The sequence below is a fragment of the Umbelopsis ramanniana genome, assembly GCF_025399195.1.
Source record: "Umbelopsis ramanniana AG unplaced genomic scaffold K450scaffold_2, whole genome shotgun sequence".
Lineage (NCBI taxonomy): Eukaryota > Fungi > Mucoromycota > Umbelopsidomycetes > Umbelopsidales > Umbelopsidaceae > Umbelopsis > Umbelopsis ramanniana.
Genome location: NW_026252088.1, coordinates 518,442 through 531,606, shown reverse-complemented (window position 1 = coordinate 531,606; position 13,165 = coordinate 518,442). Strand labels below are relative to the sequence as shown.

Sequence of the window (13,165 nt, the reverse complement as noted above, 5' to 3'; positions counted from 1 at the left end):
TTCAAATCAATTCAAATGAATCCATCCCTTTCACTACGATTGCCAGGGCCGTTAGCTTTGGGTAATCGACGATATGGGTTGACTATTCAAGAAAATCATTCAAGAATCTATGAGATTGTCAATCAAAAACGATGTCTGACTTCATGACATTTGGCAAGCCCCCTAGTATAATTTGCTTAAATCAACGTATGCTTGTGACAACTGAGAAAAGGTAACGTTGGACAAACAGACGGAGATGAAAAAGACGAAAAAGATACTTGAGTAAAGGCAACTTTAGATTTCTCCACTTTGATTCTTCTTTGTCGACTTGTCTTTTTTCTTTATTTTATGTTCTGATGCCTTTTGGTCATTTCAACAAGAAGAAGAACGCATCTAAGGCGTCCGTATGCAGTTCAATACGTTCAAGACAGAATAGCAACGTGACCTTCGATGGTCGACTTCAAAGGTACCAACCATCCAGTAAAACCCCCATACTTGTCAAATTTTGGGGTGCATTCATCTAAATAATATCTTGTCTGCATTGATAGCTCGAAGTTAACCACTAGCATAAGTAAAAGTGATGTAACTGCGGCGAGTGATTTGGACAGCGATCCTAAAGAAAAGGGCGACCAATTCTACAATTATCACGGCCGCGCATTTTTACCTGAAGTAGACGGAAAACAATATTTATTACCATGCGATGATGAGGAAGTAGAGAGAATGGAGGTTCATGAGCTTGCCCTTTGGTAAGAATCGCTTCTTAAAAAGAAAAACGAGATGTATGTGATGTAACTGACCAATGCGCCACATCTCGCAAAGGCATGTCTTTCGCAAGTATGTGATGATTTTTTCCACTCTCACACGATGCACCCGTTGCCAACTGCTTACAATTAATGTCATAGGTCACTTTTTGCGCCGGTAGCAGATGACTTGGAAGAAGGAATACGAGTTTTAGAAGTTGGGTAAGTGTTTTCGTGTGAAATAATAAGAAGTCACCGCTGAGAAGGCTGATCAGTGGCCTTGAACCCCAAGAATTGGAACAGGAAAATGGATAACGGTAGGCTTAATTGTATTACCGAAGAGTCACATCGCGTAGTCAGAAATCTCATCGCTCAATAGGATCTTGCCTTTAATCACCCTAAATCTCAATTCATTGGAACTGACATATACATATACCCTACAACGCAAGTATTTTTGGCATATAAAATACGTTCAATTTTCTACTTGCTAATGCTACAGGGCAGACAGTGATCTGCCAATCAACTGTCAATTTAAACCGGTTGATACAACTGAAGGATTGCCTTTCCCGGACAATTCATTCGATTATGTTGTGCAACGCAACGCGCTCTACAATTATACAAGAAAGGAATGGGAAAATATTGTGATACCAGAAATGATTAGGGTATTGAAACCAGGGGGTTGGATTGAATTTGGTAAGTTACAAATGACGGCTCTCATATCCAAGTTCTCATGGTGTACTAAAAGGTACAATGTTATCAGTTGAAGGAGAAACAACAATACAAGACGCTGGACCGAAAATGTCTACTTGGCTCATGCGACGTAAGTAGAGCAATCCTGATCGCCTGAGATGAATCTTCTTTCTAACTGGTTACATCAAACAGTAAATGTAACGCTCCAGTCGCGCACAATCCATACTAGAGTGGGGCGGCAGCTTGGTCATTGTTTACAAAGTAATCCTGCATTGCAAAATGTGGAGGCCTCCTTTCGATCAGTACCTCTCGGCTGGTTAGGAAAAGTAGGTGATATCGCGCTGGAAGCACACAGACGGCTATTTGATTCACTTCGACCTAGAATGTGCGACGATTGGGATATGGAGCCATTCAAATACGATCTATTGACAAAATCGGCCATAACCGAATGCAAGGAGTTTCGGTCGTGGTCAAACTATTATTATGCTATTGCTCAGAAATCTGGCGATGGCAATGTGACAGTTCCTGTAATTGTAGTAGAGCCAACGGTTCACCAGGATGAGGACGAGCCTTATTTTTGATCAAAACGTACAATAGACTGAATCAAAATAAAAATCGCATTTTCTCAATGTCTGCTGTGACACGATGGGAAATCTCTCATCCAAAAAGCATGTACAGTTACCGTATCGAGCCGCAACACTCTCCCCTCATCAAAGGTGTCGATGACAAATTCAAGAAGGCTTTGTTTAAACAATTACAATTATTACTGATACACTTCAATAGAAATTATAGTTACATGTAACTACCAGAGTTGTCTATCTGTCTAGTTCTCATGTTGCATTGGTATCGGGAAAATCATTGCCCGTCAACATGGGTTTTAACATACTCTATCGCGCTACCTACATCCTTATGGAAATCTTTGCTAGCAGCAGCATCGACAATCCACCTAAAACAAATGGTTAACCTAACAAGAAGATGATGTATAGCTATAAAGGCAGATGACTTACTTAGGAAGGTTTCCTCCAGCTGAAGAGTGTTGGATACACACCCATTCGATGCCCTTTTTGCCATCGACTTCAACTTCTCTAACGATTTCCCAAGCATCATATTCTCCACGGACATGTCCACTCTTGACCGGGGATGGATGGTCGACTCCTTTGGAAACAATGAAGAAAGCACGGCCTTCTTCTCTAGTTGCTACGAGTTCCACAAATTCGCGAGACGCAAATGGTACCTTGAAGCCAATCCAATAGATACCAACCTGGGGCTCAAATTCTTCAATCAGTTCTACACCTTCACACATGTTGATGTATTTTGGTTCTTGTAGAGAGTGGTCGACGTAGAGAAGTGATCGCATACCCTCGTAAGTAATATCAAAATGTGTGCTCTCGCGCTGAAAGTAGTGGTTTCCTTCGTCGCTTGCTTCTTTCTGTTTACGTCTAGTGACAACTTCGCCAGTTGTGTTCACGACAGGCCAAGATCGAGAATTTTTCACTAATTCATCAATGTCGGCAAACCATCCATCGACCATGGACTTGAATTCCGGGGAGCCAGCTTCCGGTAAGTCTTTGCGAGAAATAGTGGTTACCATGTTTAAAGAATGGGGAGGGTGGGGGGAATGTACGACAGAGTGACGAAGTGAAGGAACCCAACGACCAAAAACCCGAGTCACAAGTTCGCTTTCAAATTGCTGGACACAAAGCCTGTCCCGCTCTACTGCTCATAACTGTTCCTAACCTCGGGCAGCTCTCCCGCTAGAATGGATTACGTTGGAAAACTTTCCAACCTTATATCTTCGGTCAGCAAAGTCTATAATGAGCTGAATCCAGCTACATTATCTGGTGCCATCGACATTGTCGTCGTTGAGCAACCTAATGGGGAATTAGCATGTTCTCCGTTCCATGTTCGATTTGGCAAGTTGTCACTTCTCATGCCTCAAGAAAAGAAGGTAAACTTTTTCTTTAACCTATACTAGAGCCCTTACCTACTTGTTGCGATACAACTTTCTTCGATGTCATGTGAAAAGGCGGCCAAAGTTTGACACAATAGTATCCTCTCTTATGGCTACAGTGGCGTTTTCAATTCGATCGACTGACCACCCGATCACGACCATGGTGATTTTTTCGACCTTCATGATAAAGAAATACACTTGGCTTGCCAGTGAACGCACATTTGAGATATGATTGGGTCACACTTAAAGTGGGGCAAAAGGCGTGCAGCAGCTCCGACAGCCAGGCAGGGAGCCTCTTGACTAATAAGCATGCTAACCCAACCCTTTTTGACTGTCTCACTAGGTGCGAATCACTGTCAATGACGAACTTGTTCCTTTCGCTATGAAAGTTGGAGATGCTGGTGAAGCGTTCTTTGTGTTCGAGACCGAGCATGAAGTGCCTGAAGAATTTCAAACGTCTCCTTTGATATCGGCAGCATCTGATGATGGAAGAAGTGATGAGGTAAAATTCCCGTTTAAAGCCAATAATCGCATGACGATGCATATGAAAATTTTGCTAAAACTTGTTTCCCGCCTGCCAGGAACCACCATATTTGGATATTGGAGCTTCTGACGAGCGTGACCAAGCTGTCATTGACGAAGAGGGTAAATTTATATGAAACAAAGGATCTTGGATGAATTTTTCAATTGAAAGCTCACACTTCTTTGAAAAAAAAAAACCAGACGCTGGATACGTGAGCGCTCATAGTGCAAGCGGTAGTGAATTCGGGAACGAATCGGATGATGAATTCGAAAGCCAGCAAACCACCACCATACCTCCCGAGTTGCAGTCGCCAAAAATGATCATTGAAGAACAACTAGACAAAGTCGTCACCAAAAGAGATCCATATCCTTCAGCAAAAGCTTTAGAGCATGCTCTCGCAGAAGAAGTTGATATGGAGGAACGACGTTTGCGCCAAGAAGAAGAAAAAGAACACAGCAGTACCACGGACACAGAAGAAGCACCAAGACCAACAAGTCCTTTGCCGGAAAATAACACTTATCCTATGGATGACGGATCTACCTTACTAGAACGTGTGTCTGCAGAAGCCATCACAACAACCACTGTCACCAAAGAAACATTCATTGTACGACCAGCAGATGGCGATATTTACAGTTTGCTCATGGACGTGACACACAATCTTCATGACGAGCAAGACAAAATAAAGAATGAATCATCGGAAAATGGAGCTTCTGGAGAAGAAACGGTCGAACGGCCCGCTCAGGCCGTCGGTGATCATGAAAGTATGATTTTGGATATTGCTGGTTACAAGATTGAGGAGAACGAAGAAGATTTGGAAGATGAAACCGACGAGCAAGGTGGCAAATCCGTCCATAGAAACAGAAAACTTAGCCACATCGACGACGAGACGAGAGAACGCTTAGCAGAACCTTCAGAAAGCGAGAAAGCTGAACAGGAGACTGGAGAAGAGCCCACCGCCGAAAATGCTAATACAAGTGCACAAGCTCCGGAGAGTTCACCAGCTAAAAACCCTCAACAGCTGCATGAACCTACCCGATCATCTCGTGAACGTAGCGCATCCATGCCACTCCCTTTGGATGAAATTGCTGCCATGACCAGCGAGAAGGATGCCATGGCAATAGACATACCAGGCGCATCAAAAATGGATTTTGAACCAAAGAGTGACTCAGAAATGGAATATGGAGATGTCATTCCATCCGCCAAAAAGCAAGACTCTGAATGGTCTTGGGGATGGGGCTCGCTACCCAAACGCCAGGAAAAAGATGCAAGGTTGCCTGCCAGATCGAGTGATGACCTCGATGTCAATTTCAGTAGACTTTCAATTGATAATGATGATGCACAAGAGCCTCTCAAGCAAGAGCCTACACCGTCTCAGAATGTCTCCTCCATGGAAGAAATCCGACTCAAGCCAGGAAGAAATTATCGCATTGAAATGAGTTTATGTGGAGCGTCCGCTTTAGGAGTCGACCCTGAGCAATGCAGGACCGTTTTTGCCAAACATCAAATATCTTACGACGCTTTTGTGCACAACCCCAATATTCTCAATGACCCCAAACTGGTCTTCAAGCATGAAGGTCGATACTATAAGCACATTGGTCCAGAAGCGCCGCTGTTCACTTCTATGCTTTTGCTTCCTCAGCCTCTTGCTGCGCTGACCGACGAGGAAGGCAAGCAAGCTCAAACGTTATCTGACAGTCGTGACAGTTACTCCTTCGGCCGTGGTTGGAGACAATGGTGGAGCAGATCATCGGTAGCATCACCTGCTACCGGAAGGTTGGACGGGGAAGAAGGAGGCACCGTGGACGATACTGAAGATGTTCCTGATAAGGAGCATCATGCCGACGAGGAGAATGATGATAACAATCACTCCAATGGTCAAACAACCACGTTTACTAAAACGACGACGACCACTTCAGTCGGTTGGTCGGCTCAGCATTCTCATGGAGATGGAGATGCTCCTGCTGACTCGGGCGTGCATCATAAGAATTATGCTAAAACCCTACGTTTGACATCCGACCAGCTACAATCGCTCAAGCTCAAGAAAGGAGTCAATACCATCTCATTTTCGGTCAATTCATCCTATCAAGGCACAGCTACATGTGTGGCCAAAATATTTTATTGGCACCATAATACGCAAGTCGTTATCAGTGACATTGACGGGACCATCACCAAGAGCGATGCGCTTGGCCACGTGTTCACGATGATAGGCAAAGATTGGACCCATAATGGCGTTGCAAAACTTTACACTGATATTCATAATAATGGTTATCAACTGCTATATCTGACATCTAGAGCTATCGGTCAGGCAGATTATACAAGGGAGTACCTCAAGAAGGTGGAGCAAGATAGGTATCAATTACCTGATGGCCCAGTTATTATGTCCCCGGATCGACTATTTACATCGTTCCATCGAGAGGTGATCATGCGCAAACCTGAAGTGTTCAAGATGGCCTGTCTTCGAGATGTACAAAGGCTGTTTTCAGGTGCTAACCCATTTTACGCTGGTTTTGGCAACAGAATCACGGATGCCATGTCATATCGCAGTGTGAATGTCCCAGCTTCCCGAATTTTCACTATCGATCCTCAAGGCGACATTAAGCTTGAACTTTTGAGTGGCTACAAATCTTCCTATATCCACCTGAATGATTTGGTTGATCAAATTTTCCCACCCATACAAAAAGTCATAGCAAGTGAGTTCAACGACTGGAACTTTTGGAAACAACCCCTCCCGCATGTAGACCTCCCGAAGCTGCCCGAACCTATACCCTCGACTAGTACCTCTCCCAAACCCAAGCCCATTACGCCTAACCCTTCCTCTGTGCCGGTATCACCGCCTTTGTATGCACTGCCTGAACCAAAACCATCCCGTAGCATTCTCAGAAGTTTCACGTCACGCTCTCAGGATGCATCCAAGGAGAAAGCAGGAAAGTTGACTAGCTATAGAAGCTCTCCGTCGTTATTATCATCTTCCCGGTCAGACCACGATGAAGGAAAGCATCGAGATAGTGCTAGCTCAGATAGTTTGGCAAATGATCAGCATGCATCCGCCGCCATGGAGAACGCTGAGTCTTCTAACGGAGATAACTTGGAGACTGATAATGCAACTTCATCTACACTGTCTCAGTCCCCGTCATCCACCTCTGGGTTGATGAAACAAGTCATCACCGGAAGAGTTGGCGGCCTAAGAGATACCATTTCACGTACACTCTCACGAGACTCTCGAAGATCCAATCTATCTAGTGAGGATCTTCACGAAGACGAACCTAGTCAGGGTACAGAAACGGGGTTAAATGAAATACCGGATGATGACCTCGCTGACGATATTGATATGGACAGCATTCCCTTCTTGTAATTTCAAACATGATAGCCAACGTATTTCTTTCCATCTGTACGCGTTTTGTCTCTCAACCTTCTTGTTATTTCTTGAAATGTAGATATTTTTTCTATTTTCTTGATATTCCCGTTTCCAGCTCTCAATGCCTCCAAAAAATAATACTGTCATTTTTCTAATTTCTTTCATTCATTCTTTCATGAAATAAATTTTAATATAGCTCATGATCCTGAATGGCCTTTTTGCAAACCGTCCTATTAAATCAATTGACCCCCTTCTCTATTGTTTTTTTTTTTTTTATAACTAAGGCTGTTGGTTTTTTCCTTTTGTTTCGCGGATAGGGGAAGGATTTATTTCATGTATCAAGCTATGAATATGCCGTTTTTCCAAAACGGTTAAGGAGCCGAAAAAGGGCTTTTATTTTACAGGCAGTCAGTCTTCGAAAACAGTATTGACCCTTGGTGCAAGTGACTCGTGGGAACTTGATTCGTCGGCATGGCCATGTTGGTTATGTCCATATGTGCTACCGTGAGTGTCCATGGTCTGCTGATGATGCTGTTCAGAAGTGTTGTGGCTGTCATTGCGCTCATACAAGGATTTGAGGAAGGCTGCGTCGTTTTCCTTGGCATGGTCCGATAATGATTCAGACTCGTTTGGTTGGAACGGTGTTGAGGGGATCATAGAATAACTTCGGGCGGTGACTCTGGGAGTCAGATTTAAGATACTGCGAGACAGCATTGACGTTGTTGTAAGTTTCATCATGTCAGAAAGAAATTGGACGAGAGAAAGAAGAAAGAGCGGTTGGTAACCTCAAGTCAAATGGGAAAGGTGGTGCCTTTATATTCCGAGGCAAAAACCTTGCCCATCAACAATGCACGAATGGCGTAAAACCAAAAAAAGTTGGGTACTTTTTGATGGGGGGAAAAAAAAAAAAGGACCTATGGACCGTTCTCGCTCTGCTCAGCTCGCCTGCTACCCTGCCCTGAATTTCACTCCCCCTTCTTATCCCCAAAAGCGACCTTCACTGCAAAAAATGGGGAATTTTTTTCAGTGGGCCTAGATGACAGTTGACACTATTAAGATGGCATAGATTTTAATGTCGTATCTAATGATTCAAAGTGGGATGTATGTCGACATACGTTGCAGGTGTGATGCCCAAGCCATCCCAATGTGACTCCTCTCAATCTGAGGGGCCAAACACTGTCATCCTAAAAAAGCAATATCTTCCTTCCCGCACTTGAACATATGCCAAAGCAGTACCCCGAGGTCTACACTGTACCACACAGACAATCGATACACCTTCACATTGCTGAAAAAAAAATACAGTTTCCAACTATGATTTCATGTATACAGTTAATTACGACATACCATTCTTGACTAACAATTTAATCTTTCAATAGAAGACGCAGAAGTGCTGCATTACGATAAAAATATCCTGCCGAGTCTCACTCAACTCATCCAATTTGATTTGCGGACGATCCTCAATCAATCCCTGAAACATCCAATGCGTCTATCCATTTCACATAGACCAAGAAAGTGGCCATAAATGTTGCAAGATACGAGAACGTGCTGATGCATTGCTCTTTCGGCTGCAACTTAGTTTGATTGTTTGGGATGCGCAAATGTATGTATGGAACGAATAGAAGCAGATAACGTGTTCTAAAGCATACTCCTGATGTATTTGACGTATGGAAATGTGATATGGCCGCTGATATTGAAACGACATCCAATATGGAGTGCAGTATTAAAAAAAAAAAGGGAAGGAAAAATTACAAAATTACAGTATGTGGAAGACCATGGTCAGAAGTGTCGTACTTCTGCAGGATCTTGCGCGATCGTGGTCACTCTTTGTATGATTACATTAGCACCCATCATCAGCACTAAAGTTCTTGCCTGATTGAACGAGAGTTGTATTTGCCTGGTATTGGCTTATGTGCTGTCTACGTTGCTTCTTGCTGATTCTGCATACGTTTCCAATAGAGATACTTGGCACTGTGTACTGGCTGTGGTAATGGTGTAATATTGACAGGTGGTGTGGCATACCATAATATCTTATTCTTGTCTGCGCGCCGATACTCTGAAGCTGAAATAGTAAATCAGTTAGTTTTATGTGTCAAGACATGCCATTGATTCGGGGCAAATTGTTCGTACTAGAAGCCAGATTAGGATCTACCGTGGGTTGCTCTTCATATGGGGCTGTAGAATCTTCTTTTGAGGCGTTTGTAAAAGCAACGGATGGATCTGCCGCTGTGTGATTCACAGATCGAGGTGTTGTAGGTGATTGGGTCAGTACCGATGGGGCAGCTGGAGTTGCAAATTGGGTAATATTGGAACGAGTTCTATGTGACATGGGTGCGGCAGCCGCTGGCATGGATACAGGTGACTCTGATACATTTTGCTGTTGCTGAGAGGTTTGGCGTGACGAGCGTCGTCGCGACGGGTACCTTGTTTCTGCGGCCATTTCAACAGGTTGTTCTCGTTGTTGCGCGTGGAGCCAATTTCAAATGCAGGTGTGACTGCTGTGCCTTCTCATACTCTCTTTCGGCCACATTGACACCAGGCAGCGTTCCGACGGCGATACCAACTGTTTAGTTGATCAAATCCAGGTGCAGATCATCCGACTATATTCTGGAAGGAATAAAATAAAGTCACCTCTTCTCTCAAAACGGTGAACATCCCGCTTTCGTGCATCTCATCTTGGATTAAGTTACCCAAATCTGTCAAAACGTACTTTCTAATATGCCCATGCTGTTGGACGAGTACAAGTCTAAGAGAAACCAGAAAGAGGAACTCTCTTCCTTCCTGGCTACAGCTATCGGTGGGAACTCAAGTCAGTCAATTTTTCAGTTAAAACATTGAAAGCAATGAGGGCGACGCTAACTATTTGCTAGTTGAAGGGCTGGACCTGAATACGAAACAGAGACTGGTAGAGACAATTTTAGTTGACCTTAGGAGCGAGGATATATCCAAATTATGGGATGATAAAGGTACGATATCTAATGCATCAAAGTTGATTCATTTTCTTCTCATGTTTAATTATTCGTTTGGATCCAGTGCGGAGTCAAGTTCTTGAGCTCCTAAAGCTGCTCGGCCGCAATCCATCCGGGTGCGATCAGTTGTACTCCCTGGAGGTAAGCTAATGCAAATCTCAAAACTTATGAGTGCCTTTATTAACGCATATTTAGGGAATGAATACTCTCGTCATGGCTGCTAATATAGCATCTGGCCAGTATAACGAAAGCTTGTCCAGTGTTGAGGCCCTAAAGTGTATTGCGAATAGTCTATTGCTTGTCAGTGCTACAAAGGATTACTTTGCTGAAAGCAATGGTTCGCCAGCATGTACCGGCATTCTCTTTAAATCAGACGTTTCCGGGTTGAGTCGATTTCTGGCTGTCCGAATCCTGTTCTTCGTCACAGTTGATCGTCCATCGATTGTGGCTTCACTCGTGGACAACTATGATGTTGCATCTGGTTTGGCTCAGGTGAGTTTCAATGAACTAGCCGAAGAAGTTAGATATCCAAACAACTCAATCAATATCAACTATACAGACTTTAAAATTCGCGGTAAGCGAAATGCAGGATAAACAATTCACAACGCCATCTGCTGTGTCGCCACAAATGATAATCACTGAGGCTTTGAAATTGTTCTTCAATTTGGCTCTTGTTGAAACTTCCAAGGTTGATGAAAATAACTCTGAGGAATTCTTACAAAAAAAGTTTGCCAACAAGTTTGAACAAAGCATTTCTTGCATTTTGAGCCTGATCAGAGATTTCCCGCTGTCACCAACCAATACCTTGTCATCCCCTCTGTTGAATGCTATACATGCACTATTACATGTACCATATACGTCAGATTGGGACCAAGGTGTTGTGGCTAAGCTTACTGAAGCGCTTACTTTAGCCGTTCCGGAACTTGTTGGAGACAATGCCGAAGAGAACATCGACCAGCTTCGAGAAAGAAAGGCAGATGATACAATTGCTCCTCTGCTTCTGGTCCTTCGACGGGCGGCTGCGCATGACAAATCTTCGCGAGACTATCTTTCAAAGGAGTTGTTACCGCGTGAAAGGTTCGTGTCTTGAGTCTCATCGTCTTGTAAGCGCATATGTGATCTAACACAAGCCAATGTCAGTGATCGCATCCAACCCGTCAACAAGGGTGATCATATTTCGGCTCGTTTGGTGCGACTCATGACGTCCACCGCATTACCCCATACCAAAGACTCACTGTGCGATCTGTTCTATGTCTTATGTGACGAAGATGGTAAGTTTTCAGGTACATGCATGATAGATCAGAAACAACCAAATAACACACGACCATGCCATAAACAGCAACGAAATTAAGTCAAAAAGTCGGTTATGGAAACGCCATTGGATTCTTGATGAACAGAAACATACCACTTCACCCTCCACCAACTGCACAATCTGATTCGTCCAGTCCACGCGAAGTGAACCCCATCACAGGACAGTTTCTGGATGAAGAAGACCATGGCCCATCATTTGCTGATATGACAGATGAAGAAAAAGAAAGAGAAGCAGAAAGGTTATTTGTCTTGTTCGAGAGACTGAAAAAGACTGGCGTAGTGGACGTGGAAAATCCTATTGCCAAGGCGATGAGAGAAAACCATGGACGTGTCACGGAAATTGAGTCTGACGAAGATGATGAAAATTGAATTTTTTTTTATGTTTTCAAAGACGAAGACAGTTTGTGCACAGATTTAACAATGAAACTAATAAACGAAAAAGATCGAGATGAAAAAGCGCATGAATGGTGTTATATGTGAGCTGGAGCAGTTAATGGCGCAGTGTCAATGAGAAGAGATAGGAAGTTGAAGAAGAAAGTAAGTATCCTCCATGTACAACATAATAATGTTTGGTACCGATAGTTGTAATATCCATTATTATTCATTACAACATCGCATGTGCAAGAAGTGCTGTGATAGCGGCGAACCCAGCCATTTCAAACCTGACATCAAATTTGTAGGCCAGACTTTGTTTGCTGATGATGGTGGTAGTTGCAGTGTTTATGGCACTGGATGGTGAAGCAGAAGACGATGCAGGTGGCGGGGGACCATTATATGCAGGTGTATCGTTTTGATTACCAGTTTGCAAGTAGCTTGCTGGTGCCTTGGATGTGCCGCATGAATAAAAGTTTGTACAAGACTGCACACAGGTTGAACGTTGGGCGTCAGCTGGGCATGCGGCTGAACAAGCGATGCTTTTGCCATTGCACTCAGCAAACGAAACAGGATCCAGATAGGTAGCATTGCTTCCATTATTGCTGTTCTATTTTGTGAAATGTTACATCAGTTGTCAGAAGTAAAAAGTCATTCTAACAAGGTTTGTACTAAAAGTGTTAACTTACAGTGCACACACAGTTCCAGGCCATAGAGGTGGCATTGCAAAAGCTTAATCGGCAAGGCGGTCAATGATGACCATGTATTTTTATACTGTGGGTTTAAAATAGAAACACTTACTTTGTCGCAGCTTGACTTGGGCTTCCGCACATTGTCTATGAAGTCAAATACATTTTAATTGTCATGATTTTCATACAAGCAGCTTCAAAACCGAGCTTCACATGGTACTTACAGAGCAATAGGATATCTGTCTCTGGCAAATATTGGCACGCTCACCGGCATCAATATTTAGAATGGTCCAAGGTGTACTGGCAGTTGTAGGTACCGCACCTTGAAGCACGAAACGTCATAAAATTGTTAGCCAGGAGGTCTGGAATAAAATAGATTCCGTTTGTACTCACCTGGAGCAGCCGTATTAGACTGTGCATACGAAGCGGTAAAGGCTATGGCCAAGGCTGTAATAAAAAGATAGGATTTCATCAAGGGAAAAGAACAAGGATGAAAGATGGTCAATCCAAACTTTTTTGTTTTCTATAAATTAGCCATGAGGCGAAAAATAGAACGTGCAGAAATACCGCAACGAAAGCCACAAGAGTT

At 43.4% G+C, this 13,165-nt stretch overlaps 8 protein-coding genes across 8 annotated transcripts; 4 read left to right on the top strand and 4 right to left on the bottom strand.

Annotated features, from left to right (window-relative positions):
- Positions 1 to 335: 335 nt before the first annotated feature.
- Positions 336 to 2,014, top strand: K450DRAFT_276679 (uncharacterized protein; the record flags this gene model as incomplete). Its single annotated transcript, XM_051593240.1, has 9 exons — positions 336 to 445; positions 528 to 725; positions 799 to 813; positions 882 to 941; positions 1,012 to 1,036; positions 1,099 to 1,163; positions 1,228 to 1,412; positions 1,480 to 1,539; positions 1,602 to 2,014. 9 exons carry the CDS (start codon positions 336 to 338, stop codon positions 1,988 to 1,990), a joined length of 1,107 nt encoding a protein of 368 aa, XP_051449328.1. The 3' UTR covers positions 1,991 to 2,014.
- A 112-nt stretch (positions 2,015 to 2,126) lies between these two features.
- Positions 2,127 to 3,371, bottom strand: K450DRAFT_219311 (uncharacterized protein). The gene is made up of 2 exons (XM_051585343.1): positions 2,417 to 3,371; positions 2,127 to 2,355 (listed from the first exon to the last, which is right to left on the bottom strand). The coding sequence occupies exons 1-2, from the start codon at positions 2,998 to 3,000 to the stop codon at positions 2,265 to 2,267; spliced, it is 675 nt and encodes a 224-aa protein (XP_051449327.1). The 5' UTR covers positions 3,001 to 3,371; the 3' UTR covers positions 2,127 to 2,264.
- K450DRAFT_219308 (uncharacterized protein) lies at positions 2,851 to 7,441 on the top strand. The gene is made up of 4 exons (XM_051585342.1): positions 2,851 to 3,357; positions 3,704 to 3,862; positions 3,942 to 4,005; positions 4,084 to 7,441. The coding sequence occupies exons 1-4, from the start codon at positions 3,169 to 3,171 to the stop codon at positions 7,233 to 7,235; spliced, it is 3,564 nt and encodes a 1,187-aa protein (XP_051449326.1). The 5' UTR covers positions 2,851 to 3,168; the 3' UTR covers positions 7,236 to 7,441.
- K450DRAFT_219305 (uncharacterized protein) lies at positions 7,441 to 8,099 on the bottom strand. The gene is made up of 2 exons (XM_051585341.1): positions 8,024 to 8,099; positions 7,441 to 7,938 (listed from the first exon to the last, which is right to left on the bottom strand). Exon 2 carries the CDS (start codon positions 7,893 to 7,895, stop codon positions 7,647 to 7,649), a length of 249 nt encoding a protein of 82 aa, XP_051449325.1. The 5' UTR covers positions 7,896 to 7,938; positions 8,024 to 8,099; the 3' UTR covers positions 7,441 to 7,646.
- A 704-nt stretch (positions 8,100 to 8,803) lies between these two features.
- On the top strand, positions 8,804 to 9,219 carry K450DRAFT_219302 (uncharacterized protein). The gene has a single exon (XM_051585340.1). The coding sequence runs from the start codon at positions 8,890 to 8,892 to the stop codon at positions 9,109 to 9,111; it is 222 nt and encodes a 73-aa protein (XP_051449324.1). The 5' UTR covers positions 8,804 to 8,889; the 3' UTR covers positions 9,112 to 9,219.
- On the bottom strand, positions 9,133 to 10,084 carry K450DRAFT_219300 (uncharacterized protein). Its single transcript, XM_051585339.1, has 2 exons — positions 9,366 to 10,084; positions 9,133 to 9,297 (listed from the first exon to the last, which is right to left on the bottom strand). The coding sequence occupies exons 1-2, from the start codon at positions 9,673 to 9,675 to the stop codon at positions 9,155 to 9,157; spliced, it is 453 nt and encodes a 150-aa protein (XP_051449323.1). The 5' UTR covers positions 9,676 to 10,084; the 3' UTR covers positions 9,133 to 9,154.
- Positions 9,815 to 12,002, top strand: K450DRAFT_219297 (uncharacterized protein). Its single transcript, XM_051585338.1, has 7 exons — positions 9,815 to 10,044; positions 10,106 to 10,201; positions 10,269 to 10,345; positions 10,400 to 10,696; positions 10,764 to 11,281; positions 11,345 to 11,475; positions 11,544 to 12,002. The coding sequence occupies exons 1-7, from the start codon at positions 9,954 to 9,956 to the stop codon at positions 11,882 to 11,884; spliced, it is 1,551 nt and encodes a 516-aa protein (XP_051449322.1). The 5' UTR covers positions 9,815 to 9,953; the 3' UTR covers positions 11,885 to 12,002.
- Positions 12,002 to 13,079, bottom strand: K450DRAFT_219292 (uncharacterized protein). Its single transcript, XM_051585337.1, has 5 exons — positions 12,970 to 13,079; positions 12,801 to 12,898; positions 12,689 to 12,723; positions 12,577 to 12,619; positions 12,002 to 12,497 (listed from the first exon to the last, which is right to left on the bottom strand). The coding sequence occupies exons 1-5, from the start codon at positions 13,046 to 13,048 to the stop codon at positions 12,120 to 12,122; spliced, it is 633 nt and encodes a 210-aa protein (XP_051449321.1). The 5' UTR covers positions 13,049 to 13,079; the 3' UTR covers positions 12,002 to 12,119.
- Positions 13,080 to 13,165: the final 86 nt, after the last annotated feature.

Excerpts from the sequence above, each read along its gene's own strand:
- K450DRAFT_219311 (XM_051585343.1), bottom strand. The coding sequence starts at position 3,000 with ATGGTAACCACTATTTCTCGCAAAGACTTACCGGAAGCTGGCTCCCCG. Across the intron at positions 2,356-2,416 it reads GCTGGAGGAAACCTTCCTAA|GTGGATTGTCGATGCTGCTG; the intron begins GTAAGTCATCTG and ends CATTTGTTTTAG.
- K450DRAFT_219308 (XM_051585342.1), top strand. The coding sequence starts at position 3,169 with ATGGATTACGTTGGAAAACTTTCCAACCTTATATCTTCGGTCAGCAAA. Across the intron at positions 3,863-3,941 it reads ATGATGGAAGAAGTGATGAG|GAACCACCATATTTGGATAT; the intron begins GTAAAATTCCCG and ends CCCGCCTGCCAG. Across the intron at positions 4,006-4,083 it reads AGCTGTCATTGACGAAGAGG|ACGCTGGATACGTGAGCGCT; the intron begins GTAAATTTATAT and ends AAAAAAAACCAG.
- K450DRAFT_219305 (XM_051585341.1), bottom strand. The coding sequence starts at position 7,895 with ATGATCCCCTCAACACCGTTCCAACCAAACGAGTCTGAATCATTATCG.
- K450DRAFT_219302 (XM_051585340.1), top strand. The coding sequence starts at position 8,890 with ATGTATTTGACGTATGGAAATGTGATATGGCCGCTGATATTGAAACGA.
- K450DRAFT_219300 (XM_051585339.1), bottom strand. The coding sequence starts at position 9,675 with ATGGCCGCAGAAACAAGGTACCCGTCGCGACGACGCTCGTCACGCCAA. Across the intron at positions 9,298-9,365 it reads AGATCCTAATCTGGCTTCTA|CTTCAGAGTATCGGCGCGCA; the intron begins GTACGAACAATT and ends TTACTATTTCAG.
- K450DRAFT_219297 (XM_051585338.1), top strand. The coding sequence starts at position 9,954 with ATGCCCATGCTGTTGGACGAGTACAAGTCTAAGAGAAACCAGAAAGAG. Across the intron at positions 10,045-10,105 it reads AGCTATCGGTGGGAACTCAA|TTGAAGGGCTGGACCTGAAT; the intron begins GTCAGTCAATTT and ends ACTATTTGCTAG. Across the intron at positions 11,282-11,344 it reads GAGTTGTTACCGCGTGAAAG|TGATCGCATCCAACCCGTCA; the intron begins GTTCGTGTCTTG and ends AGCCAATGTCAG.
- K450DRAFT_219292 (XM_051585337.1), bottom strand. The coding sequence starts at position 13,048 with ATGAAATCCTATCTTTTTATTACAGCCTTGGCCATAGCCTTTACCGCT. Across the intron at positions 12,724-12,800 it reads GACAGATATCCTATTGCTCT|ACAATGTGCGGAAGCCCAAG; the intron begins GTAAGTACCATG and ends TTGACTTCATAG. Across the intron at positions 12,498-12,576 it reads CCTGGAACTGTGTGTGCACT|AACAGCAATAATGGAAGCAA; the intron begins GTAAGTTAACAC and ends TTCACAAAATAG.